The sequence below is a fragment of the Nothoprocta perdicaria genome, unplaced genomic scaffold, assembly GCF_003342845.1.
Source record: "Nothoprocta perdicaria isolate Ctin4 unplaced genomic scaffold, notPer1 scaffold_264, whole genome shotgun sequence".
Lineage (NCBI taxonomy): Eukaryota > Metazoa > Chordata > Aves > Tinamiformes > Tinamidae > Nothoprocta > Nothoprocta perdicaria.
This window is the reverse complement of record NW_020455493.1, coordinates 610,697-636,291: the sequence shown is the minus strand read 5'-3', so window position 1 is coordinate 636,291 and position 25,595 is coordinate 610,697. Positions and strand designations below refer to the sequence as shown.

The 25,595-nt window shown below is 41.7% G+C and overlaps 1 protein-coding gene across 1 annotated transcript in view; it reads right to left on the bottom strand.

The window, feature by feature from the left end:
* Window positions 1-24,406, bottom strand: part of MYO10 (myosin X) — a 146,620-nt gene extending 122,214 nt beyond the window's left edge. Inside the window, exon 1 of the mRNA XM_026040748.1 lies at window positions 24,361-24,406. Coding sequence (XP_025896533.1) covers window positions 24,361-24,381 — 21 coding nt within the window. The 5' untranslated portion in view covers window positions 24,382-24,406. The remainder of the gene's footprint in view (window positions 1-24,360) is intronic.
* Between the last annotated feature and the right edge of the window lie 1,189 nt (window positions 24,407-25,595).

Below are 25,595 nucleotides of genomic sequence, written 5' to 3'. Positions count from 1 at the left end.
TCTAAATAGTATCCAATTATTTTCAAAACAGAGCACTAACTATAATTTCTTTAAGAACACACAGGACATTTTCTCAACAAGTTTGGTTCTGCCTAATCTATACCACTTTATTTTACCATTTTAAAGCTGAACAAACTCATGAAGTTATTTCCACAGAAGACAGAGCAGCTTAGGGGGTTTGTTTCATGCAGGGTAAAATCTCCTTGAAAACTAAACGTTTCTGTTGCCTGTCCAACCCCCACACCAGATCAAAGCACCAGTTCTTCAGCCTTTGAGGTCTGTGCAACAGCTGCTGATTAACCTTGAACAGAGTCCATCTCCTTCTGTTTCAGTAATTAGAGATAACGCAGCACCAACGATAGCATGCCACATTAGAAACAAGTTACTTGATTAAAACATATACTATTACAGTTATGGACTTGATAGGAACTGGAACAAGATTTTACATTTCCCAGCCTTTTGAATATACCAGCCCTTCTCACATAACATTATGGGAAAGATCTGTACTTTTACATTAAACCTTGCGAGTTCTTTGTTTCTTTCTTTCTTTTAACATTAAAACTTATTATTCTCTGTTGGTCTCACCAGAAGGAGAATTGAGAGATTAAGCACTGGAAAAGCAGGTGAGCAAGCACAGGCCTATCTCCTGCTGACTAATTTCCATACTCTTACCGTTAACAGACCTGGATCAAAAGCCAAAAGCAATTGCACTTCATCAATGGAGCTCTGAGGAGGTGGTTGTCAGCTCCTGGGGACTAGGTTTACATAGCACTTAAAGTCTTGCAGGAAAGAGAGGCAATGTTTTCAAAAGCAGCTTTGTAATGGTGTCAGAAGAAGATCCAGCAATGAGATGCCATCAAGTCTTTTGGAAAGGCTTCCTGGTACTAGTGCAGTCTGAACCATGCCTTTAATGAGAGAGAATTCAGGCATTTCCTTTAATTTTGACAAGTTTTGCAACCACTTTTTTTCCCCCCCTCCCCCTTGCTTTCAAGACAGTGCAACCTACATCATGGCAGCAAAAACAACCATACGGGGATGTGCAGGGCTGGGACCACTATCAAGCTGCTCAGGGACAACAGCTCTTGCTTCTGTCTTTAAACTCAGCTATAGAAACACACTTTCCTGGGGTGCTGAGTCAACGGCCTTTCAGATCAGTTAAAAATCAGGGAATTAGGGACACACGCACCAACTATGTGTGTCACCCCCTCCCCCTCAGATAGTACTTGTGCTGTACAGACACAGATATGCCTTGTCTAGAGGGACATTATTTTGCTTCAGCCTACTTTGAGGTTGGAAAGTAGATAAAATTCCTAACCAAGATATTTTTTTTTCTTCCCCTGGTAAAATTTATCAAATCCTCCTGCATCATCAAACATCACTAGTAAAACACCGGTACAGTATGTGAAGGCAAAGCAGAGGCAGGGAACAGTAGCAAGGCAAGGACTCTTCCTTGCCCTGCTAAGTTCAGTCTTGTTTCCCTCTCCCCTCCCCCTAGCAAGCAAGTTGGAAGTTCCTGGAAAAGCTACCTTTAGTCAAATGGGATTCTTGTGTGGAAAAATAAGAAAAAAAATGTTTGTATTAAGCAGCAGACTGTGCAAGGGAGTAAGCACACTCAAAACACACTCCCTTGACTACCACAACTTGCCCTTTCAGGTTACCAGCACTGAAGCACAAAAGATTCCAGCCTAGTTCCTATTTTTCCCTTACCAATCTTCAAGATCCTATTACAAGTTCAACAATATAGTTTTAAGTCTCTCTGCAACTCAGAAATATCGTATTACATATTATTCACATTTTTCTGGGTTGGGGATGGGGGAATAGGTGAAAAGGGAGAGTATTTCCAGTCTTAACTGTTGGCAGGGGGTAGAAAATAACTGTAAGATGAGAGCTTTTAAACACAAAAGCAAACCAATCAACCCACCCTATGTTCAGTGCCTTTTCTTCCCTCCTTCTTATCAATCCCCACGTTTTCTCAAAAATTAGGATTTTGGAGAAGCCCTACTCAAGATTTGAAACAATAGCAATTAGCAAGATTGTAACTCAAGGCTAAAAAAAGTAAGCATGAAAAGGAAAGAGAAAAGAGAATAATGGGCCAGTAAACTCACAGTTCTTATTTAATTACTTCACTAATAGAAATGTTATTGAAAACAGAAGAATTATAAATATCAGCACATCACTTTTTCGCTAAGTGTTAACGACCACCCTTGACTTTGTATTTGTAATAGATCATTTAGCAAGTTTCATTTCTGTTTGTAGCTTCACTTTCACAATACGATCACTGAATGTCTCTGGTATCATGACAGGGATTCAAGTATCTTAAGTGTTTTGTTGCATTATATCTTTAACAGGCTAGTTCATACTTCCAGCTAATTACCCTCCACTGCCTTTTTTTTCATTAGTTTCATTTGACAAGTTAGAGCTCTCACTCTACAAATACCAGATCCTCCTCTTAACTTTGCCCAACTGCCATGATCTATAAAAGTTGACAGGACTATTCATATGAGTAAATATCTGTAAGATAAGGCTTTATTATAGTTAATATGTAACAGAATATAAAAACCAGGAGGAAGAAAAAAATACAATTTGAAAATCAGCATGCATGAAAGTCACTTTTGTGGCAATTCCAATTGTGTTGTCCCTACCTTTTTAAGGCCAACCCTGCTCATCTGAAGATTTTAAGGAAAAGAAGTCCTAGTTACCCTTTGACTGCAAGCGGTCAATGGGTTTGCGTTGCCCGAAGCCTAGCAGACAGAGCTCAGGTCTCTCCTCCCCACAAGCTATGATGATTCATCTATTAACTTTCACCAACACAACCCCCTCAACTCGCTTCATACTCCCTGCAAGGGAGAGGCAGCATACTCAATCCAAGGCAAACATCTTTTTGCCACATCAACTCCAATGGCTTAAACTGTCCCACAGCCCAACAGCTTATCCCTTCCATGCATCCCTTCTAGTCTGACAGCAGGGAGCACAGGACTCAAAGGCAGGAAAGTTGTATGAAATAAAGATATATGCGATATCCATAGCGAGCCAAGAAAGTTTAGTTTTCTGGCTTGTAACTAACTTCTGCAACTTGCTAGCAGCTGTGTGGAGGCCAATTTTGGAATCTCACACTTGCAGGATGACCCGCAATGAATCCAAGGGGGATTATGAAACAACTGAAGGAGGCAGGGAACAAGTACTACATGCTCAGGATGGAAAGCATCAAAAACTCAGGAGAGCAACTCAGGGCAGTGCACCCGCTGCACAGGAAACCCACCTGGGGATCCTAGGTGTGAACTGGCAGAAGTAGAGAATGAGATGGTCCTCGCAGTGCTGATGCCAGGGCATCAGTGAAAAGGAACAGCACAGCTCCCTTCTGGGCTTTTCCTGCTTATCTATAATGCTTCAAGCCAACACAGAATAGGCAGCTCCTTAACTTGTGTGGCTAGCGTTAGCAACTTCCCACACTAATTTGTATGCTGCAAACCACAGTAATCGCTGAGGAACTCCAAATTGCCTGCCTGGAGATCAGCTGATGAAAACCCAACCAATTAAGTAAAATATAATGGCACACTTTATCGTTAGAGGGCAAAGCACAGGCTTTTTCCCATGTACCTGATGCAGAAATACTAGCAGATAAGCACAATGCAGGGTTTTTAAGGTACTTAGGCACGCTGTGGTGCCCAAAGAAGATCAGCTGAGCCCAGTGTGACTTCTCATAGAGTGCACACATGGCCAACACATCACAGGCCCCATGACAGCTCCTCAAACAGGGAGGACATGCAGTTAAAACAAACAAAAAAAAACAAAAAAAAAAAAAAAAAAAAAAAAAAAAAAAAAAAAAAAAAAAAAAAAAAGCAGCTCTTCCTTCTTTGGCGAGAAAACAGAAGGATGTTTGCTCTTTTTATGGCACAAGGTATCGGACGTCTTTTGCCCTCCAGCTTCCTCTACCTCATTGTCTTACATACAACACAGAATATGTAAAAAAAAAAAGAAAAAAAAAGATTGAGCAGATTATTCTAAATAACTCCTAGATACATTAAAAAAACACTAAATCAACTACACAGATGCAAAGTATTTTATTACCTTTCTCTTGGCTTCAGAAGAAATTTTGCACCCACAGCAGTTGAGAAAGAATATTAACAGAACTCAGATTGTTTCATCTGCCTCTCTAACAAACCCTAAACAAGTGTCCTTTCTTCTGCTTTGCTCTAGACAAGTTTCTCTTTTGCGAAGCCCCATTTCCTTCTGTCCTACTCATGCCCATCCACATAATTAAGATACCTGGACGACGCCACCTCCTCAGATTTTGGTGCATATTTCTCTTGGTCCTAGAGCCAGCTGAAAAATTGCCTGCCAGCAGCTGCTGCTACAATTTCCTCCTTCTCTAGTAATTTCTAGGCCTCTTTCTTGTTTCCAACTTAGAAACTCAGGAAAGGCTCCCAATGAATTCAGCCATGAACCAAGATATAAAATAAACAAGATTTGATCGCTGTTACATTTTGATGTAAAAGTCTCCCTCTCCCGCCTAAAAATGGAAGAAAATGTCAAACTGAGGGATAAAAAACACATAAGCTTTAATGTTTTGTTAATTCAACCCAAAATTGATTCAGTTTTTAAATAATAAAAATTTGTTGTGTGTATGTCCTCAGTCCTAATCATCTAACCCTAAAACAAACAGGAAGGTTTTCATTTATGGGCTACTTCTAAAAGTGCAATTGAGCATTTTTAAAATAAAGTCTACTGTAACAAGCATTTGAAAATATCTTTAATAACTTCCGCAGCCTACAGATGAAACAGGGTACTTTGGAGAGGAGATGACTAAGATGTAGCAGTGCAAAATAAAACATTAAGTATATTTTCACTGAGATGGTACCTGATGTAAGGAGGTAGCTGACAATCAGGGTAAATCCCAGTTTTCCTACCATTTCTTGTTGAAGCATCCTGGACTGGTGCATCCTGGCTTTACATCAATATAAAGAGATTCTGGAACCCATACTGATGGCGAATTTAGCAACAAAGGTTGTATTTCAGATAAAGTTAGAGAACCATTAAGTTCAGGGGTGAGTTGACAGGGGGAAGGTAGTTTCCTGCCTTCACATTAACAGTTTTCTATCTTATCAGCGTTAGGCTTCTCCGGGCGATGAGGTGATGCAAGGTTTCCTGCGGCCAAATCTCATCTCGGCTGATGAATACCAGTGGTATGCAGCAGTTGCAAGGTAAAATGAGGGTCTGAAACACTGCATTCATTATACTCAGCCCCCAAGGTCACAACCCTGTGGAAAGCAATCTTCTCCTCCCGCACAGTCCCTGACTCCTCCCAGAGCAGCTCCGGTTCCTTGCAGTAATCCTATGCTTTATTAGCATACCGTGCTTTGATTTTTTCCTGCTATTCTGCCACTACAAAATGAAGCAGCTAGAGGGCAAGTCACTTGACTCAGTTTGGCAAGTTATTTTTTTTTTTCTTTTACTGGGATTATTTAAATTGTGCATAACGGACAGGGACTCCTTTGAACTCATTCACCAGTAAAATGCCCTAAGTGAACATCCCTGGGGAGGAGGGAAGGGAAGACTAGCATTTTTAGCAGCACGCAGAACATCCACAACCCTGTTCCTGCCTCAAATAATTTTATTCTCATGCCACAGCCTGGAATCAAACCTGTAATTTCGCCCTGCTTCTATCTATGGAGTAATCTTACAGAAAAGTAGCTCACAGGTTCCTGGGAGCAACACACCTTTCTTTTTGGCTGCTAGCATCTTTTCAAGAAAGCTCAACATCTGCACCCCACCTTTCACCAAGAAGGTGTGGTGGTTTCCTCGCTTGCCGGCACACCTAGAGATTTGACGCATTCCCATTCTTCTGTCCTTTTTCATGACAAGGACGGATACTTCCTGCAGCACTGACTCTTTCCCAAGGCTTACTTGAGCTGGCGGCTGTTAACGAAATATCCACCTCAACCTCGTACCTGAGGCAGGAGCACAGATAGCACAAACACAGGGCAGTTACTCCCATAAGGGTTTTTTTTTTTTTTTTTTTAATGGATGAGTTGTACCATATTGCTAGCCGATATAAGACTTACATTAAGTCTGATATTAAACCATAAAGCAATCAGGAAAGCTTAACCAAACAGAAATCATTTAGAGATAAGCGATGAATATGTAGCCCAGCTGTGGAGCTAGTCAGTACACGGAACCACATCTGGGCTGTTCTGGTCTAGGTTGATGCTTCTTAACGTGTTCAAGCGCAATAAAACCAGGGCTGAGTAACTGAATGTCCATCGTCTGCAAAGCACAAAGGTCCTCACAGCTAAGAGATTTTTCTTTTACATTTTTTTTTTGACTAGAGTTTCACCAGCCACAGTCAAAGGTGGGAATTCCTCATGCTGAATGAAGCACTTCCCACAGGCCTCACAAAGGAGCCGAGTGCAACTGCACTGGAGACACCTTCACCCTCTTCTCCAGCATCAGGCTGAAATTCAGACGCAATCATTTCCTTACTTATAACACGACCTACTCAGGCCCATTCTCTAACCCACTCCCTTCCCTGCCAAATCCTGGGAGGAGCTGCTGCTTCCTCCACACAGAGACTTGCCAGCTATAACCAACAGTCACATCTTCTCCCAGCCTGGAAGGGTCCACCAACACAGGCTGTGAAAACCCATGCACCTCTAGATTCGAGAGAGGTTAGACCAGAGAAAGGCATGGCAAGAAAGCAGAATCTTTTAGACGGAAACATTAAAATGAAGATTGTGACACAGGGGTGTGACATACTTACGTACGCTAAGTATCTGAGTCGCCAGCCAAGGAAGCACCAATACTTGGTGAGTCATGTTGCCAGCCAGAACATTGCCAGAAGCAGGCAATTTTTTCTACTCTGGCCATGTTTTCCTCTAGAGGAAGTCTGGTTTTAAAAACACACTGATATTTTTCTCCTGTGGGAACAAGGCTCCATCAGGCTTATATATCCCCACTGGAAGGGAAGCTGGAAGCTTCAAGTCTATAAACTAGGGAGCAAGTTGCCACAAGTAACCCTTTGCTGGCCCAGCAAACCATGATTTTCCTCTTAGCTGTCTCCAAGGCTGTCTGCTCAAAAGCATGCACCTTTTACACTACTTTATTTTATTTGCTAATAAACTAAGTCAACCAATTCATTTGAAATGTCAACCTAGACAATTCCACAAGCATCTACTTCCAGCAGTACAGGGCAGTCCCCCACCTTGTGAAATCTGGTAGCACTTTATAGACTTGTCCTGACAAGGATGTTGCTTAAAATGATTTAGAAGTAGGTGACTGCACAGTAAATTCAAGTTAAATCATCAGGGTGCCAAAATCAAAACGCAAATGTAGTGTTCAAAATGTAAAATCACCAATTCTGGCCTGCTCACACAAGTGCATTTAAAAATCTTGCTCTAAAAACAAAACTCAAAGACTTCATGGTATCCAAATGTCTGCATGGGCCCAGATACGGAATTTTCCATGACTGCTTAACACCGTGCTATTAAAACACATTTAATCTTACATGTTCACAATCAGATTTTTATGACACTAAAGCAAATAAGTTTAAGACAAATATAAATTTCTTCCTTTGCACAAATATCACTAATACCTTTCCCTACTTTTCATATTAGTAAAAGTCTCCCTTCATATCACTCGGCTGTGATTCATCACAACAGCTTTTGGACAGTTTCTCTTTTTCTTTCTTTGTTCAAGGTTTTTCCTTTTTTCTTAGCACGTACTTAAAATGAAGCGACTTAAAAACTGTTGAAAATAACTTTTATTGTAGATGCTCAAGCACAGAAGTGTGCAAAGAAAAATTTTATTTGGGCAAATCAGAGAAAAATGAAAGGATATTCCAGAAAATTGCCTTAGTAAGAACATGTGCTTGATTGCAGCTGATGTGAATGAAACACAGATATACGAATGAATATTTATAAAATTCAAGTCTTAGAAAAATTTTCAACCTTGGTCACCTAGAAAAAAACCTTGTCATTACTGGGTTACTCTCAGGCAAACTCACTTCCTTTAAAATGACCTTCTCAAGTATGTTATGAATTACTCAGGCTGCTTTAAACTAAATGGTCTTTCTACTCCTAAGGAAAAAAAAAAAATACAAATTCAGCCTGTTATTCAACACAAACCAATGGAACAGATGAGAAGCACCTTTTTCATTACTACTAGCAAATTCATGCAACACTACAGTTCTGCTGCATTTGATGCCCCTGCAGTGCAGAGAGCAGGAATCAAAAGCCACTTTACCAAAAATTAATATTGCAGCAGCACCTCTGGGTTTCACCAGCACCAGCTCTGTATTAAATTCTTCTTTCAATTTCTGATCAAAAAGATTTTGCTTCAAATGTACACAGCTTTCTTCCCAAAGAAGACATAAACAATTAAAAATGCAACAGTACTTTCTGCTTACTGAACATACTACCTTTAACCCTCTGAGGCATGTAAATTATTTCATTCTGTAGTGAATAATAGTTTTCCTCACCTGCAAGAAAATGAATTGAGAGACTTCGGGGTTCCATGTAAGTTAAGTGTGCAGCAGCAAATATTTAAAACCACAGGGATTATGTGGCTGATCCTTCACCACGGAAGTCAATAAGAACTTGGCTACTTACTTAGCATGGGTAGGAGATCAGGTTCTGCACATAAACTAGATGTATTTGCAAAATATTTATATTCAAATCTGTGTTCCTCGGAAAATGGCAAATGCCATTCATGACAGAAACTTGTAATTATTGTTGTGTGCGTGAGGAGCAGTGATGGATCTGTTTGCAATATTGCAATTTCCTCATGAATCAGCACAAGGATGCATGGAGGCCCAGACTCTTAGGCACTCTTCCTTTCTACCTGCACCTAAAACTGAAATGGAAAAAGATTCTGGATGTGGAAATTCTTCTAGCTGTATCTTGTACCTGGGGAACCAAGGCAAAAGTAGATTAAATTAGTTGTCCAGGATCATAAGGCTTTGACAAATCCAGTAATGAAGTCTAAGTCATCCAAATCACTCTGCAGCATTTCCATGACATCACCTTCTCCACCTTTTCTCTTGTTCACATCCTGCTTGTTTTTCCTACCAACACCTTGTTGTTTCAGGTATCAACTTGTCTTTGTTTTCAAAGAGCGACTGTATTTTCATCATAACACTAACGATTCATGCAGATAATACATACAGTTTCTAAATACACAAATTTTACACAAATTTGTTCATACAACGTGAACTGAACGATAATCTTTGAGCAGAGTGCCTACAATTCCTTTTCAACTTTAGGTAGATATAAGTGTGTTTGTTTATACACAGAAATGATTGTCAAAACTTCTGGGCATATTTTCAGGTATACATATGCCTTCATGGTGTTTTCTTCTTATTCTGGAAGTTAAGTCCCCACCTCATAGTCATATAAACAAGATCCTGTTTATAAAGAGAACTTCACAATCTAATTCTATAGCTAAAAGTCTGCAGGTACACAGGCTTCATTTTCATTCCTCAAGACCACATTAAGACCCATGTCATGAACACACCACCTAATTCTAGGGTAAGGAGCAACTTCAACTAGCAACAAGCCAGCAATTGGTAACAAGCCAGCTCATAAGGAGCACATTTATTTTTACCTTGTAAAGTATACAAGTCTGTCCCTTAGACAAAACTGTACATGCTTATTCTTTGCTTAAAAATAATTTATGGGCATGCTTAGGGAAATAAAAATATGTGATTACATTCAATAGTCCTTTTCTTGGGAAAAGAAAAAAAAAAATCCAAGGGTTTTTTTTTCCAACAAGCTGATTCTTGAATATTCAAGAAAGAGCATGCACTGCTAATGAATCATTATAAGTGCATATGCATTCACACCCTCTCTTCTTGAGACAGATGTGAATGTGAATAACACAGACACTACTTCGCAACAAATGTTGAACATCCTTTGCCTTGTATAACCGAATCAGTACTTTGACTTTACACAAGAATGAATAATGTGCAGTATCATACTCTGGTTATGACTGCTCACTTTGAGAAGAAAGCAATGAGCAATTCATCTTTAAACCATTTTTTTTAAAACACCTTTCACTTAAGACTTTATTTTCTCCTCACAGCAGCTGTCATCACACCATCTGGTACTTTAAAGGCACAGGATGGCATGTAATTACCTCTATCCACTACTAACACAATTCAGTTTCTTCAGAGGTAAGAACTACACAAATACCCACTCCTTTGCTCCTGACTTCATGCACTGCTGGGCTTCCTTCCTGACAAATTAAAAGTAGCATTATTGAAACTCAACCTTATGTGGACCAATATGGTATCAACGTTTTCACTGTTTCAAAGCCAGTCATCACTTCTCAAGCTTCATAAAAAGCCAAAATTCCCTTATGGAACTTTGGAGTTTATATGAAATATTTCATTACAAATATGACCAAAGGTAAGAGCTCTTCACTTCCTGCAGTGATCTGGTAAGAAGATTGCTTCATTGAAAGGGCTTCATTAAAGAAAGAGGAAGAAAAAGGAAAAAAAAAATCCATCTCTCCAGGGATATGTCTGTGAAAAGAGCAGCTCTACAGTCAACATACAAACCAATGTAACAAAGGCATTGACGTGGATTAAAAAACTGTAGTAAGTTAGAAAAGTCACTTGTTAACAAAGCTATATTTGTGTAGGGAGCACAGAGCCCTGATTGTGACCCAGACTTCCTGGGCTATTGCTTCATGGCATGACCATGGCTGCTGCGAGCACATCAATGCTCCCGATTAAGGGAGACACAAAGCAGCCTGCATTAAATGGGGCTATTTCACTCCATTATCAACTTACAAATTAGTGCAGCGCTGCAGAAAAAGCACTTCAGCATTTAGCTTTAAGTGCTAGGGCAGCTCTACAGAAGCCATGTTGGAATCACAGCCATTACTACTTAAATAATTTGTACCAAGATCAGCAGTAGGTACCTACTGGATGTTAATCACTTTGATCAGTTACTGCTAAGGGACCTGAGTCCTAACATGGGAAGCTCTCATGAACTCTCCACAGCAAGCTCTCATCAGGGCTTGTGGCAACCCAGGAGACTGTACCCAGTTAGAATCTGAGCACACAAGGCATTTTAGACCATGTTTAATTTTAAACACATGGAGACTTTTTTTTCCAGTTCAAATGGAGCTGTGTTTCCCAAGTTCAACATGGGACTGCCAACCTTGGCAAAGCAAAATCTCCTATTAAGAATTAAGTAACATCAGGAGCTAAACCTCTAAGGAAAAAGTTACACATCCTGATATTATGCAAGTCAAGTCATCAAGTTTTAGAAACCCAGGGCTCACTGCTTGTTTTGGCCACATTATCTTTGGCCATGATCTCATAGCTTAAATTCAGATCACTAAAACCTCCGAGTCTCCTGCCTCTTTAAACCTACTCACACATAAACCTTCCCTTAGCAAACGGCCTCCCTGCTCCTCTGCTAAGCAGCCACTATCACAACCACTTGTTTGGCAAGGACCAACACATGCTGATAAGAGATGCAAGACTCATGCTCAGGAACAAGTCTGTTGGCTTGCGCTACTCGCAGTTCAGAAAGGACCTTTGTAACCGCTCGCTAAGCAGGAAGTAACACGTTACCTGAGAACTTTTTTTTAAAAAATGTAAAGAGCCAGGACAAGTAGGACATTCCTAAACTAAACTTCTTTTAACTCAGGATATGACCGAGTGCTCAGGACAGCTTTCTGGCTCTCTAGACTACAACATGCTACAGATCTACTCAGCCCTAAGGCTGCAAAAGGGCTTGGCTGAATTAATCTCAGCCCAATTCTGCACCAGCAAAATCAAAGACAGATTAATTAATACTTAACTACTCACACAAAGCCCAGGTTCCTTGTTTCACTATGTTGAAGCACAACTAGGCACACAAAGGTAGCTGCTGCTTTAAAAGAAAACTTAAAACTAGGAGTGTAATTTGTGGGAGCACTACTGCATACAGTAGAAATGAAGAAGCCAAGCGCACAAGAAAAGTAATAGATATTGATCCAGAACAAAAATCCGTGTTTTTATCAACATCTTACATGAACTGATAAAATACAGATGTGCTGTTCTGAGGGAAACACAACTTAACTAAAAATGAAATGTGTTCGTATGATTGCTTACCTATTCCAGACTGGGGCAAATGCCATTTGGCTTTTATGCAGGTTTTCTTGAAGAGCACCAATTTTCCTTGTGGTGAGAAAATCATGAGACCAGCTATTTTTAAAACTGTTATAAAAAAGTGGCACAGCATGCTGTATCTTAGTCTATCCCACATGGCAAAGATGAAAATCAGGAACCACCTCTTCTCTCATTCATCTGAGGGCCTAAATGAGTATATAAATGAGTTATTTATAGCCACCAAGAGTTACCATTTCCATTACATATTTTGTTGTCCTCAATGAGCCACCTAGCCAGGATGGAATTTAAGCCTTCAGCTATTTGGATTTTTTTGTTAGTTTTCTTTGGGATGGTTTTCAAGTTGGCAGCACACTTCCCAGGATATTGATGAATAATCAAATAAAGAGACAATGTCTTTTGTTTCAGTTAACTCCAGATACAGAAAGTCAAAAGTAAAAGAGAATGAAGAAAAAAAAATCAATTACAGGGTGTGTGTGTGTGTGTGTTATTTTTAAATACTGAAATAATTAATTGTTATAAGTTCTCTCCAAGTAAATCTGAGACATTCCCCTGGTTCTGTTCAATTTAATATAAGAAACATAATTAAAAAGTCACCTGCAAAACACAAGTGTGCAGTACTGGCATTGCAAGGGACAACAGGATACTATAAGACAACAAATATTCTATTAAATTTTATAGCTGCATTGAGTACAAGGTAACATTTTCCCCCACTTTTCTCCTCTTTGTTGGAATAAACAGAAAGGAAGCAAAAGCACAGAGCATTGTAACTGAATCTCAAATAATAAAATCTCACACTAAATCTCAATTGGACACTCATCTGCAAATGAAGCGACAACATATGCATTTGTCGCTTCGAGTTTACTAATACAGTTTTTTTTTTTTCAGCAGGTAAAAGGCACATTCTATCTTTCGAGTAATTTGCAGACCTCTTCCACTAGCGACTATCTAAATAACGGGTTTCCTATTGATCTCAAGCACAGGCTACCTCATGCAGTCTCAGATAAAGCACTCACCATCCCACAGAGTACTCCTCACTTCTCCCTCTTCTAACAATTATACAGACCTGATAGAAACCCCTCTGCTTCCCAAAGGGCAAACATAGGACCCTCACCACTCTCCTCAATAGGAAGAACAAGTCATCACTGGTTGCTAGTCATTCTAGTATAACGTTTAGAACAAAATTAAGGGAGATGATCACATAGTGACAACATTAAAGAATTTCAGTGTCAATAAACAAGCCCACTTGCCCTCAGGACAGCAACAAGAGAGCATTTCCCACATTTGATAAGAATTACAAAGAAAAAACATTTGGGTTTAATGTGTTCATTTTAATCAGTTAGCTCTCAGATATGCTTCTGTTGTCGTATCAGTAGCAGGCACTTACCTGTCCTATAGGGGAGCTGAGCACAGACTCAAGGCAGAAGTGTTACAAAATGCTTACTGCCAAGGCAGACAGGTTATTAAACATGATTATTTAGTCAAAACAGTTGGTGAAGCAGTGCAGGAGCACTCTCCACTTACCACAGAGAGCAGAGCTGGCGTCTTTGGCAGGACAAGTGGTCCTGCAAAGCATCAGCTCAGAGTCAGACACAAGCTACTCAACTCCTTCCGCCAGGAAGGCCTCAGTGACCAAATGCTGCGCTCAGTTGACAATAATTGCCCCAGAGTTCACTGCCCTGGGCCCCTCGTGCCCCTTCATTTCAGTCACCAATTAATGCACACCTACTCTTTGCTCCTCCTGTGTGAGCTGCCCCCATCTGCTTGGGCTCCTGAACAAGTGCAGCATATACCAAGTATCCAAAGTTCTGCTGCCTTCCAGCAAAATGACAAAAGTCCCAGCAAAACAGCAGAGATGGTGGCCTCCAACTGTGTAAAGCAATTGGCACTTTTCAAATCAAAAATCTACAAGCAATATGACTGTTTTAGTAAGCAGCACAGGAGCTCCAGAATTCCAACAACTTCGATTTATCAGAGTCCAGAAGCACCCAGGAAACAGTAAATCCCGAGTTACTACATGAAGATAAAGAGAAAGCGTAGCAGCCAGAGCATAACACAAGAATTTCATGCCACTACAGTAAGCAATTTGCCTATTCATTGGTTTCTGTACAAGAATCCAGGGAGCAGAACTCAGTTTACTGCTGCGCCAGGGCTGCAGTCATTTAGGTACTGAATCACCAAAGCAGAAAGGTGGCATAAACAAACCAAAACAAAAAAGCACCAAAACACAACAGAGAAGTTTGCAGTAGATAGAGACTCCAAACTAGCAGAACCAGAAAATCACCGTTTTTGCAGCAGATACTAAGCAACTTTACAGTGTAGTACCATCTGCTATCTGCTTTAATTTTCCAATTTGACATATATTTGCAACATAATTAAAAGGGGAAAGAGTGCTGCCAGGCAAATTATATTTTTTAGCGCAGATTTGCCGTGTCAAATAGTTTGTTTATTCTCCAAAATGGATTATTAAGTATCACATGGCCGAATAAGATTCTCAAGGTTTAAACAACAAAGAGCTCACTTCATCAGATATTCTTCACGGTACACACTTTGAAAAGAAACAGGAAATGCCATCCTTCAAAGCCCTGCTATAAAAGCCACACAGATTTTCTTCGATGGAACCATACAAGGCTAAATCGCTACACGGAGCGAACAAACCTATTCATTGTACTTATCAACAGAAAGCAGTAATAAGGAGATAAACTGAAATTACAAAACCACAGCCTATATTTAATAAGGGGAAGAGACCCAAAAAGAAAACCGATAAAACAAGAAGTCTGACCTATAGAGTCTTTGCCTACTTCTTGTCCTGACATGAACTTCACAGTCTCGCCAACTTGTCTTCCTCAAGAACCAAATAAAAATATATCCTAGGCAAGATACACAGTTCTTCTTTGACCTACTAAAATGTGTGTGTGTGTGTGGGGGGGGGGGGGGGGGGGGAGTCCTATGTCACCTACTGTTTTCATTAACTGGAAAAAATGAATGATTTAAAAAAAAGTTTTTTTTCCACAATAAAACACTTAAATACATTTGGTACAAGACTGAGATAGTTTTTCTTAACTTCACCAGATTAAATGTTGTTAAATATTGCAATGATGGACCAAAAAAGAGCAACTAAAATGAGACCCTTTCTGTAACAACGCAACCTTAGTAAGTTTTCAGCTCATGGAAAAATCTCCTCTGTAATCAAAACTAGCCAATTTCACTGAATGCAAAGAGAAGACACAAGAACCTTTCCAAAGTAGTTCTGTGTTTCTGTTATCAAGTTCAGGAAGAAGGTTATATACATGCAATACATGACATTAAAAATACAGAAGACTGACTTAGTACCATTTTCAGAATCTAATAGCATACGAAAAACTACAATAATGCTGACTCCAGAAGACTTCATCAAAATAAGCTTTATAAAGCCCTTTTCCCAATGTGCTAGGGAACAAGAGGACAGTGGGGCTTGCATATCTAGATTCAGCAATAACTTTCAAAAGCACCCAGTTTGGGTGCCAGCTGAAGTCCTCAGCCAGCTGAGATCACGTATCTATCTGAGGTTATGCTATGAACAGCAAAATCAATTCTGACTTTGAGAGCAACTGCAGTCTTGGAGAAACATGTGCAATTCCACCAGCACAAATATGTCAATTAGTTTAAAAAAAAAAAGTCATAGGAAGTTTAACAATTATCCCAGTATAGAGGCAGAAATATCATGAATAAAACCCTTTAGTAAACTTGCTGAGGATGGGAATGTTGCGATGCCCCCAGGGAAACAATGAACAACCCAACATTTTCCTCTGCTAAGGTACATGGCATCTCCTGTAAGGGCATCCTCCAGAGCCAAACAAAGAGACTCTTGTATCAACATACTCATATCACTGGGCTATAATAAAGGTTTAGGAAAAGGATCCAAGAATATATAAGAAGAGACAATGTTAACACATCAAAGTGCACTTAGCCTTTTATTTCCTGAGGCTCCAACTCGGCAGTTAACCAGTTACATGCCATTAGTCAGGATCACACAGGTGAAGGCGCAGCTTAGTTCCTGAGGTCTGCAGCTGAGCTTTCCTCTCTTCCTTCCCCAAAGAAAAGCAAAACCCAATACTCTCACTGAAAAATTTCCTCTTCAGTATTCACCTTTGACATTCAACATTTTGATATTCAACGTTTACTCTGACCAAAAAACAAAACAAAAAAGCCCACACACATATAGCAAAGGTTGATGATAAGATGAGGAGGACACATCATCTTTCAAAGAAAGTCTGATATCATAACCAGACAAATGATCTACTAAAGCAACTTAGGTATATGCCATATGTTCAAAACAATACATTAACATACAAATGTAGAACTCCATTCAACTCTGAAGTCTGATGCTCTACTGAATAGCAAAGATTGATACAGCCTATCTTCCAAGGTGCTTTCCATCATTTGTTAGCATGTCAATTTTCATTATAAAAAGGAGGAAAAATGTGCTATATGCACTCCCTCATTTAGGGTCTAGTCCAATGAGGTGAAATTTATACATTGCAGGCAGGGCCAAATTCGGCTTCAGGTGCATTAGATTTGATTTTTCATTTCAGAAAAATCATAGAAATGACTACCCGCTTTCACTTCTGAACTCTTTCTTCTACACAAAAGAATCTGCAAATTGTTTTCCTCAGGCTAGATTTTTTCTTAAACACCTCCAAATTACTAAGTACAGTTGCTTCTTTGTATCAAAAAAATAACCAGGAACAGAACCATTCATTAGAAAAAAATGTTAAGTTCTTAGAAACACTTAGGTGTTAACCCACTTGCACAAAATAAAATGCTAACTTCAGTTAGTAAAAGCAAATAAACACTAATATCTGCCATGTCTCAAACGCAAACCAAAATAACCGATCTGTTACTATTAAGTCATTCAGCATATTATCAAGTTTCTCCAGAATCACTCTTGAATAAGACATCACTGCAACAAACCCTTAATTTTCTGGAAAAAAAACAACAACAAAAAACAAACAAACAAAACAACCCTCTTACAAGCTAGATTGAAAAACTGTCATTTAGAAGCAAAGGAAAATGGCATCTAATTGGAGAATAAGTACTTACATACATCAGTAAAACAAATATCCTCACAGAATGACATCTTTACAGCTGAAATAATTCATCAGCCCTGCCTGGTCAGTCGTTAGTTTGCAGTGGGAAAATGTCAGAGCAATCACGATTTCTGTGAAATCATTATGCCCTACAGAATAGCCAGGAAATGTGCAATTTATTCAGTCCTACACTACCTAACCAACTTAAGACATCAAAAACAAGCATAGGCTATATTTTAATCTACATGAAATTACAATCTTTACTACTGACTTTGCAGAAATAAGCCTAGGATTGAATAGTACATTCTCTCTCAACATACTGCTCCCTTTAACTGGTGTATATTTAGAAATACTGGCAAGCTCAGCGTTGTTCTTTACTCATTTCTTCTAGCCCTTCACAATAATGCTTTTCCTGTATACTTTCCAAATACAATGCTCAAGTTTGCCACACAACAAAACAGTCATTTCTTCAGCATGGATATAATTTATTTCACAAGAAAGACCTGAGAGTTAATATCAGATCTCAATCTGCATTCAAACTATAAAAGTTGCATCCTTAAAAACATGGGGCAGACTTCTAGCCAAAATGATAATCCAACTAACCCATCTTAATCAGTGGGCTGTCCAAAACTAATTTTTATTAGAGTAAATATTACCCATGGAGAACATCACATTTGTATTTGAAACATACGCAGGTCATCTTAGAAAACCACAGGTTAGAAAATATGCAATTCAGGCAAAATTTGAAGAAGACAGAGAAAAAAGTGCAATATCAGTCATTTGCCCAGAACTGCTACTTCAACATCTAGCCAGCCTTCTTTAGGCCTCACTAATGGTTTAAGCTGTCATGCAGAGGTCATGTCATGATAAATAAGAGGAAGAGGATAAGAGAAATGAGAGGACACAACAAGGCCCTCTCATACAAGCAAGAAGCTATATCAGTCTAGCAAGTTTTGAGGGAACATCCCCAAATCTGTAGAGTAGCCAGAAATAGTGAATTAAGGATGGCAATTCTTCCTTCTTCTAGCGAAGTTTTAATTCATGGCAACTTTATATCTCCTTAACTTTTGCCAGGGCTCCACTCAAAATTACGTTTCTAGCTCAGACCACAATTGGAGACTGTGATTCACAAGGAGAAACACAGGCCCTGAAAAGGTCTGAGATCAAACTATGCAGGTGGAACATCTCACAGACCCTTGGAGAGTGCCAAGGAAGTCATCGCACACGCACCGTGCTGCACGTGCAAAGGAGGGAGCTACTGCTTGCCAGAGAGGCCTCTTGCAGGATATCACTGCTGCTTCCTCCCAACACATAACCTTCGGCCCAAGAGACATAAATAGAGTCATAGGTTGCTAGATTTTAAGTTGTATCAATATTTACTTCCCACGTGAAAAGAGAAGCCAGGTGCACTATTCACTTACTAGGGCCTGTATTTGTTCCATGTAAAAGCAGTGACTGTATTTATGTATTAACAATCTACAAGCTTCCCTTGAACTGCCTTCTAAACCAAAAGAAAAATTTAAAAAATAGGCAAGAGATTCATGAGAAGCAAATATGCTCTTACTAAGACGAAGCTTAAAACTCAAATCACCACCATGGAAGCACTATGTGGCACAAGTGAACCAACAGATGTAATTATTACTGAGGGGCACCAAACTTTCTCTCCCACCATTTGCAATATGGGGCAGCAAATACACTGAAAGGCTGCAAGGTTTCTCAGGTTCCTCATGAGTCCAGCTTATCTGATAAGGGTATTAAGCCACATAGAGTGAGTTCTATCAGCAATATAATGCAAGCACTATTTTTCCAAATTTGCACTGAAGCATGGACTTTCCCAGGAAACCAAAAAAAGTATGTTACTTTAAGCTGATATAATAATCATAAATCATTTCACTGCTCAATAAGCTGTCCAAATGACTAAGAAAAAAAGACAAGTTTCTCTTTCTGCCCTCTTCTCCCTCCCCCCCTCCTTTATTAAAAGTAGTTTTATGTGCAGATTTCACAGAACCTTCTACCTCCACAGAAGGGCAACAAAATTTTGGAGCACTTCAGATAAAAGCACAGGTCGCCTGGTTTAAAAAGTAACTGGGACCAGCTATGCTTTCCAATGCAGATCCTTTTACTGGGCAGCCGACTGTGCAACAACTTCAAAAAACAAAAGCGTAGGAAAGAGGTTTGCAGTGTCACCTTGATATCTTCCATTCACAAGGGGCAGAGCAACCCAACCGTGCCGCACCAGCGGTCTCCAGGCGTTCACCCAAGGATCCTGCTGAGATAGGTGCCCCTGGACATCTCGCTTTGCGGTGGGAAGAGAGTGCTCACAGCATTGTGCCAGGTTTCTACCCTGTCTTTGGCCTCATGTCACCTCCCCCGGCTACCGATGGGACTGAAGAACGCCAGGAAGGCTGGCACAGGGTAGAAGGGGAGCTATATCCCTAAGAGCAGCTCTTGCAAACCCTCTGCCTGCCTGCTTCCACGCAGCAAAACAGAGGGACTGAAAGCAAACCGATTTCCAAGGGGGTCTTGTGTCCATACAGATGTGTCCTCCCTCTCCCGAGAAAGCACCTCTGGTCTTCTCTCACTGAGTTAAAATATATATAAAGAACATCTGATTAAGCAATATAGTTTATACCCAAACTGTCCACCTTTGTATGGGCACACAGCTGTAAAATTATGGAAAAAAATGCAACTGTTTCAATAGAGTGACCTGTACCTCTACTGGGACTGTTTCACATGATTTTTATATTCGTGGGGTTCTCATAGCTCTCCTATAGCTGGAGTCAGACTGAACATACCTAAAAAACCACAAGCAGATTCCGCACAATATACAGCTTCTATTGCTAATTTCTATAGTTGTGTTTTATAGTTTTAAGAGAATTCTTGTACCATTTTATAATATTCATGGTGCCAGCGGGGCTGCTAGGCTCCAGCCCAGTTATGACTATGCTTCAGTTGTACAAATGCATCTTATGAAAGGCACATGTGAAATATATGTAGTAGGCAGCGGAGAATACGTGCTACCAAGGAGCTGAGCACGATTTCCTGTCTTACAGAAACAAACGTACAACAACTTTCATCCTCTCTCTCGCTCAGTAAGTCTGGAGTCCCCAGAAATATTTTCCACTCAAAACATGGTGTTTTCTAATTAATGTAAGAATAACTTTTGACAGAACCACCAATGGTTTTAAAGAGATTTCGGTAAGAAGTATGCACACCTCACAAACTGCTGAAAAGACAGCCAACATCAACAGCTGAGAGAGGCACATACCCTCACTGGCAGAGGTTTGCATTTGGAGGCCCTTGAAAAACATAACATTTAAGCCATCACTTACGGGATGATGGCTTTGCCCCACCAGTCTAAAATGCAGCTTTGCTGGTGTAATCTAATCCAACGTTACAAGCTGGAACATTAGATCAGTACTTACATACCTGTAAAACACTTACAATGAACATACAGAGGCATCTGAGGCTGTTTTAAACTCCCAAGTTTTCCTACACAGCATTGCCACAATTCACACACATCAATTCTGTATATTATCAGCATCACCAAATGCTCTCTTCTGGGCCAAACAGTTCCCAACATAAAGACCGCACAGGTGCAGGTCATGGCCATGCTCTCAAAGCTCTCCTTGAACAATGCTGCACAGGGAGGCAATGATCTCCATCCTCTTCCTCTGCTACCCTGGCAAACACCACTCGAGATCCGCAGAAGCCAAAACCATGGCCTGGGCTTCCCTCCTGCCTTTCTAGTACAAAACTTCTTCACGTTCCCTCTCATCTTGTGACGCACATAACCCCCTTGCTAAGGCAGAAAAATCCTCACTGACCCTCACTTCCATAGGGGAATGTTTGCTTATGGGCACCCAACTTATTGGTAAAACATATGGGAATTATTTTTTTAAACTACTTTGAGAAACACAGCCAAACAGCTCCATTGAGTTTGTGGAAAAATCCACATTTTTAATATTTTAATACTTACCGCAGATTTCTGGGATTTCTAAGTTTTTTACATATGAAAATAAGGCATTGTAAGCATACTAAAAAGGTTAAGATTCTAACACCTACTTTCTTTCAAACACCAGAAGTTAGTACTGATTAATACATAGCCTGAAATAGTTTCAGAGAGTCAACCTCATGGTGCAAAAATGTCAGAAAACAATTCTCTCCTGTCTTGAAAATATAGGTTTAAAATTACTTTAACACTGCTTAGCATTAAAAGCATTTTGGGGGATAAATTCCAGGGTTGGTTCTTCTAGCTTAATTTTGTATTCAGAGCATATATTTTTTTAAATGGCTGAGTTGGAAAAGTGGTGTGGGAATGAAGCTAAGGCTCCCCTAGATACAGTCATTTATTGTATGTAACAAGAACTAAGAGAAACAGACAAGTAAAGGTCACATGAGTAGTAAAGGAAAATGATGGCAAACCAGGAACTGGACATCAATATTCACAAGTTAAAAAAAAAAAAAAAAAAAAAAAAAAACATGGAAAACCATAGTGTCTGCTGATTGGCATGAGCTCAGGGCTATCCTAGGTCTTATTTAAGCAGCAAGTACCAACAAGAATGCTTTCTCTGTACCACATGCATACATGTATGTGCCAACAAATATCTTACTCAACTGTGTAATTTTGTTCTAATGAATAAACTAATATACTAGGAGCAGTGTAAAAACATGGTACACAAAAAATAAATGTGCTTTTTTTTTTTTCCTCCTGCACTACCTACTAGCTGTACAGTACTGCTCTAGAATACCCAGAGATGGTCTTTGGTAGCACCTGGGACCTTCCCCTACGAAGTGCCATGTTAATGTCCCTTAAGCTGCTATCCACTCTGCTCTCTTATCAGCTTTTCTCCCAAAACCTAATTACATCAGTGGACTTAGGTCACCGCTTAGCCTTGTTACCTGCTCCTTTCATCCAGTTCCCTTCTCTCCTTTGCCGAGGCACACCAGGGCTTATTTTAACAAGAACAATAATTCCCTCAGATAAGTCGGTAAATATTTTCATAAAGAGCAGCTGCAGGATGTCTGCCTCACACAAATTAAATTAGCCGGTTAGTGGCTCAGTCCAGTGCCCAGAACAGAAGTTGTTCTGTGGTAGCTGGGTCGGGCCCCGTGCGTCTCTGCTATTGTGCGTTATGCTCTATATGGGATTTACATACGCTCCAGTGTTAGCGCAGAAAAATGTTTACACTCGTGGGTGGGACTCTGGATGCGGATTAAAGTCGAGGTGCTATATTTACTGATCTTTTAAAGTAATAGCAACATGTTGAAAGGGAGTAAGAGTTCTTAAGAAAGATCAAAGTTTGCATGCAGCAACCACAAATTAACATAAATATATGTTGAAATACTAACACAGACTGGCAGAATTTACTTGCTTTTTGCCCGGGGCATGTAATTTTGGCTAAAAGGGGAGGCAAAACCATTAATTCTCCTCTTCATCATTATGTAGGGCATGGAAGTACACTTTGTGTCGGAGCTGATGACTGTTCAGATTAATTTTGCGAGACCAGACTAACACTACCATGTTGCTCATGGCTTGCAAGCTTTGGAAAGATGAGGCTTACATCCTCTCCAGGAAAGAAAAAGAAATCCAATAGTATTGCTTCACCCACATTTCTTGAAAGTTAGCCCTGCAGTCAGTCCTTGCTGCTCCTGACAGAACCTGTGCCGGGTGACAAATGAAAAGCTAACAAGCAGTGAGCTATATGACCTCCTTTTGTTTGACCAATTCCTATTCCAGTAAACAGATCGGCTCTTTTTTCTTGTGGGAGCATCAGCAGCATGGAGACCACAAGGGAAGAAGATATTTCACAAGGGCAAGGGTTTTGCAGCCAAATCACAGCCCCAGACTGCTGGGCTATTGGGACTATTATTGTTGAGAATATGTTGTTGCATAAATTGGCATATGGGTAACATTACCGTTATGTCCTGGGGAATAAACTTTAGCTAATGCGGACGGCCAGAAGAGAAGCCAGGTTTCTATCTTTAGTGCTCACCATGAGCAGGTAACAAAGCATCTTTGATCGGATTTCCTCTCCTGACATAAAGGAGTTGTCAAGATCCGTGAGACAGCTGTAAAGCTCAAGCTACTTTCAAGATTGGAGCTTTGCTGCTTTGTACTTTGCACCACAAGTTTTTGTCTCTACTTCACAGCACGTGCTTCATAAATACATCTTTTCAAGAGACCGCATCACAACAGCACTGCTCCCAAAGCCCCCCTCACTTGATGCCTCACATGCCCACTCAAGGGGGAAAAAATGCGTAACCTCCCGTTTTAAGTAGGAGGAGAGTGACTTCTCCGATATCAAATAGCAAATGGAGAGCAAAGCTAGGAACCAGAGCTACCTTATGCCTCTTTGAACAAAAGGTGATATTCTTCCTATGCCACTTTGGGGCTGAAATCCTGTGGCAACCCAAACAAAAAGTAGTTACTCCTTCAGCAACACCCTCAGCACTACTTTACTGTCAAAGCTTCTCGTTCAGCATGTGCTGAAACACGCCGGGTAATGTAACTGGTGTAATTTCAAATAAATCCACGCCCCCCAGAATAAGTTTTCCTCTAAGGCTGAGCCTACCAAAAAAAAAAAAAAAAAAAAAAAAAAAAAAGAGCTGAGGTTTCGGGAAGAGAGGTGAGGGCGAAGCAGTAGCCGGGCAAGATGTGGGACCGGAGCCGGCGGGCACGGCGCTTGGAGACCCCTTTTCCATCGCTTTCCACGCGGGCCACCGGGCTGCTGCTGCCCGGCGCTTCGGGGAGGAGGGGATCAAAGAAAGAAACGAAGGCGCGGAAACCTCCCGGCAAACGTTACACGCTCGCTGCAACAACCCTAACTTAAGGCTGAGCGCCGCCCCTCACGAAACCCGCCTGCAGCTCCGGGCCGGACTCCCCAAGTTTCGCCCCTAGCCCCTCTCCCCAAAGCGGCAGCACCCGGGGGCCCCACCTGGCCCGGCCGCCCCCGCTCCGCGCACGGGGCACTCTGTCCTCGCTGCAGGGCAGGGGGACAAGGCACTTTGTGCTCGCGGAGGGGACAGGGGGTAGATGTTATTCCCGCACTCGCCGGAGTGCCGGCCTGGAAAATAAAGTGCCCGCGGCGGCTCCCCCGCGCGCGCCCCACAAAGCGAGGAGGAGGAGGAGGAGGAGCAGGGAGGAAGAGCGGCCACCCGACCCCCGGCGCTCACCTCGGCCCAGAAGTTGTCCATGGCGGTGGCGGCTCTGCCGGGCGGCCCGCGGGGCTGAACGCCGGGCCCCAGGCTCGCACCATGTGCCCCGGGCTGGGCCGGGCCGGGCCGGGGGAGCGGAGCCGCCTCAGCCGCCGCGCCGCCCCATGGCAGCCCGTGCGCCCCCTCGGAGCCGCTACGCGCCCGGCCGAGCCCCGCAGCGCATAGCGACCGCCGCTAGAAGCCGCGGGGAAAAGAGGGGAAAGGATTAAAAAAAAGGAGGGAGGAGGGGGAGGAAGGCTCCCGCCGCACGATCCTGCCCGCGCCGGGGCCGCCCCATCGCGGCGGGGCAGAGGCGGAGCCGCCCCTCGCCCCGCCCCGCCAGTGCCGCCCCGACCCCGGCGGGACGGACCAAGGACGGGCCGGGACGGAACGGGACCCAGTGCTGGAGCCAGAGCCGGAGCCAGCTGCAGCCCCCGCGCAGCGACACCCCGGCGCGCCGGGGTCCCGGCCCCTGGAGCCGCCCCGGGATGTGCTTTGCTCCCCAGCCGCAGCATGGAGCACCCCCAGCAAGCACGGGGTACCCACAAAGTTGCATCTCCTTTAAGGAATATATACATACATATATATATATATACACACACATACACACACATACAAACACACAGAGCCTTTCCTCAGGCAGCAAACTCTCCTTAAACTTCGTAGGTGCAGGCTCTTGTCAGGCACACGTATCTTTCTTTGCTAAATATGTATATTATTGCAACAGTCACACTGATGAAAGGGTACAGACCGAAATCACATTGCTCTTTGATGTCGCCCCGTAGGAGCGTGTTGGGCCTCAGCCCGTGGCTTTGTAGCTTTCTCGGGCGTTTACATTGCACAAAAGCACGCGCAGGTCACGAGTCTTGGGGACGAGCAGTGCTCCACATTCATGGGCGAGCACAGCACAAGAGGCCACTTCTCCAGACTGGTTTCACAAGGTGGGCCTGGGGCACCCCCCGCAGGGTCCAGGCTGGATCCTGTAAACCCACAGCTCTGCTCAGTTTCTCTTCCAGTGACCAGCTTCAATGACTCCCAACACTTTTCCATGCTGCCTCTTGGCTTAGCGGAGCATGACCAAGGCCACCCTGTCCCAGGACCACTGGAAACAACTCTGCCAGGTGCAAATAGGAACACCCCAAAGCCAGAGGGGTCACTTTCCTTCCCCTCTTTTTTCTCCACACCAAACTCCTTCCTACTTTCCTATAGCTGCT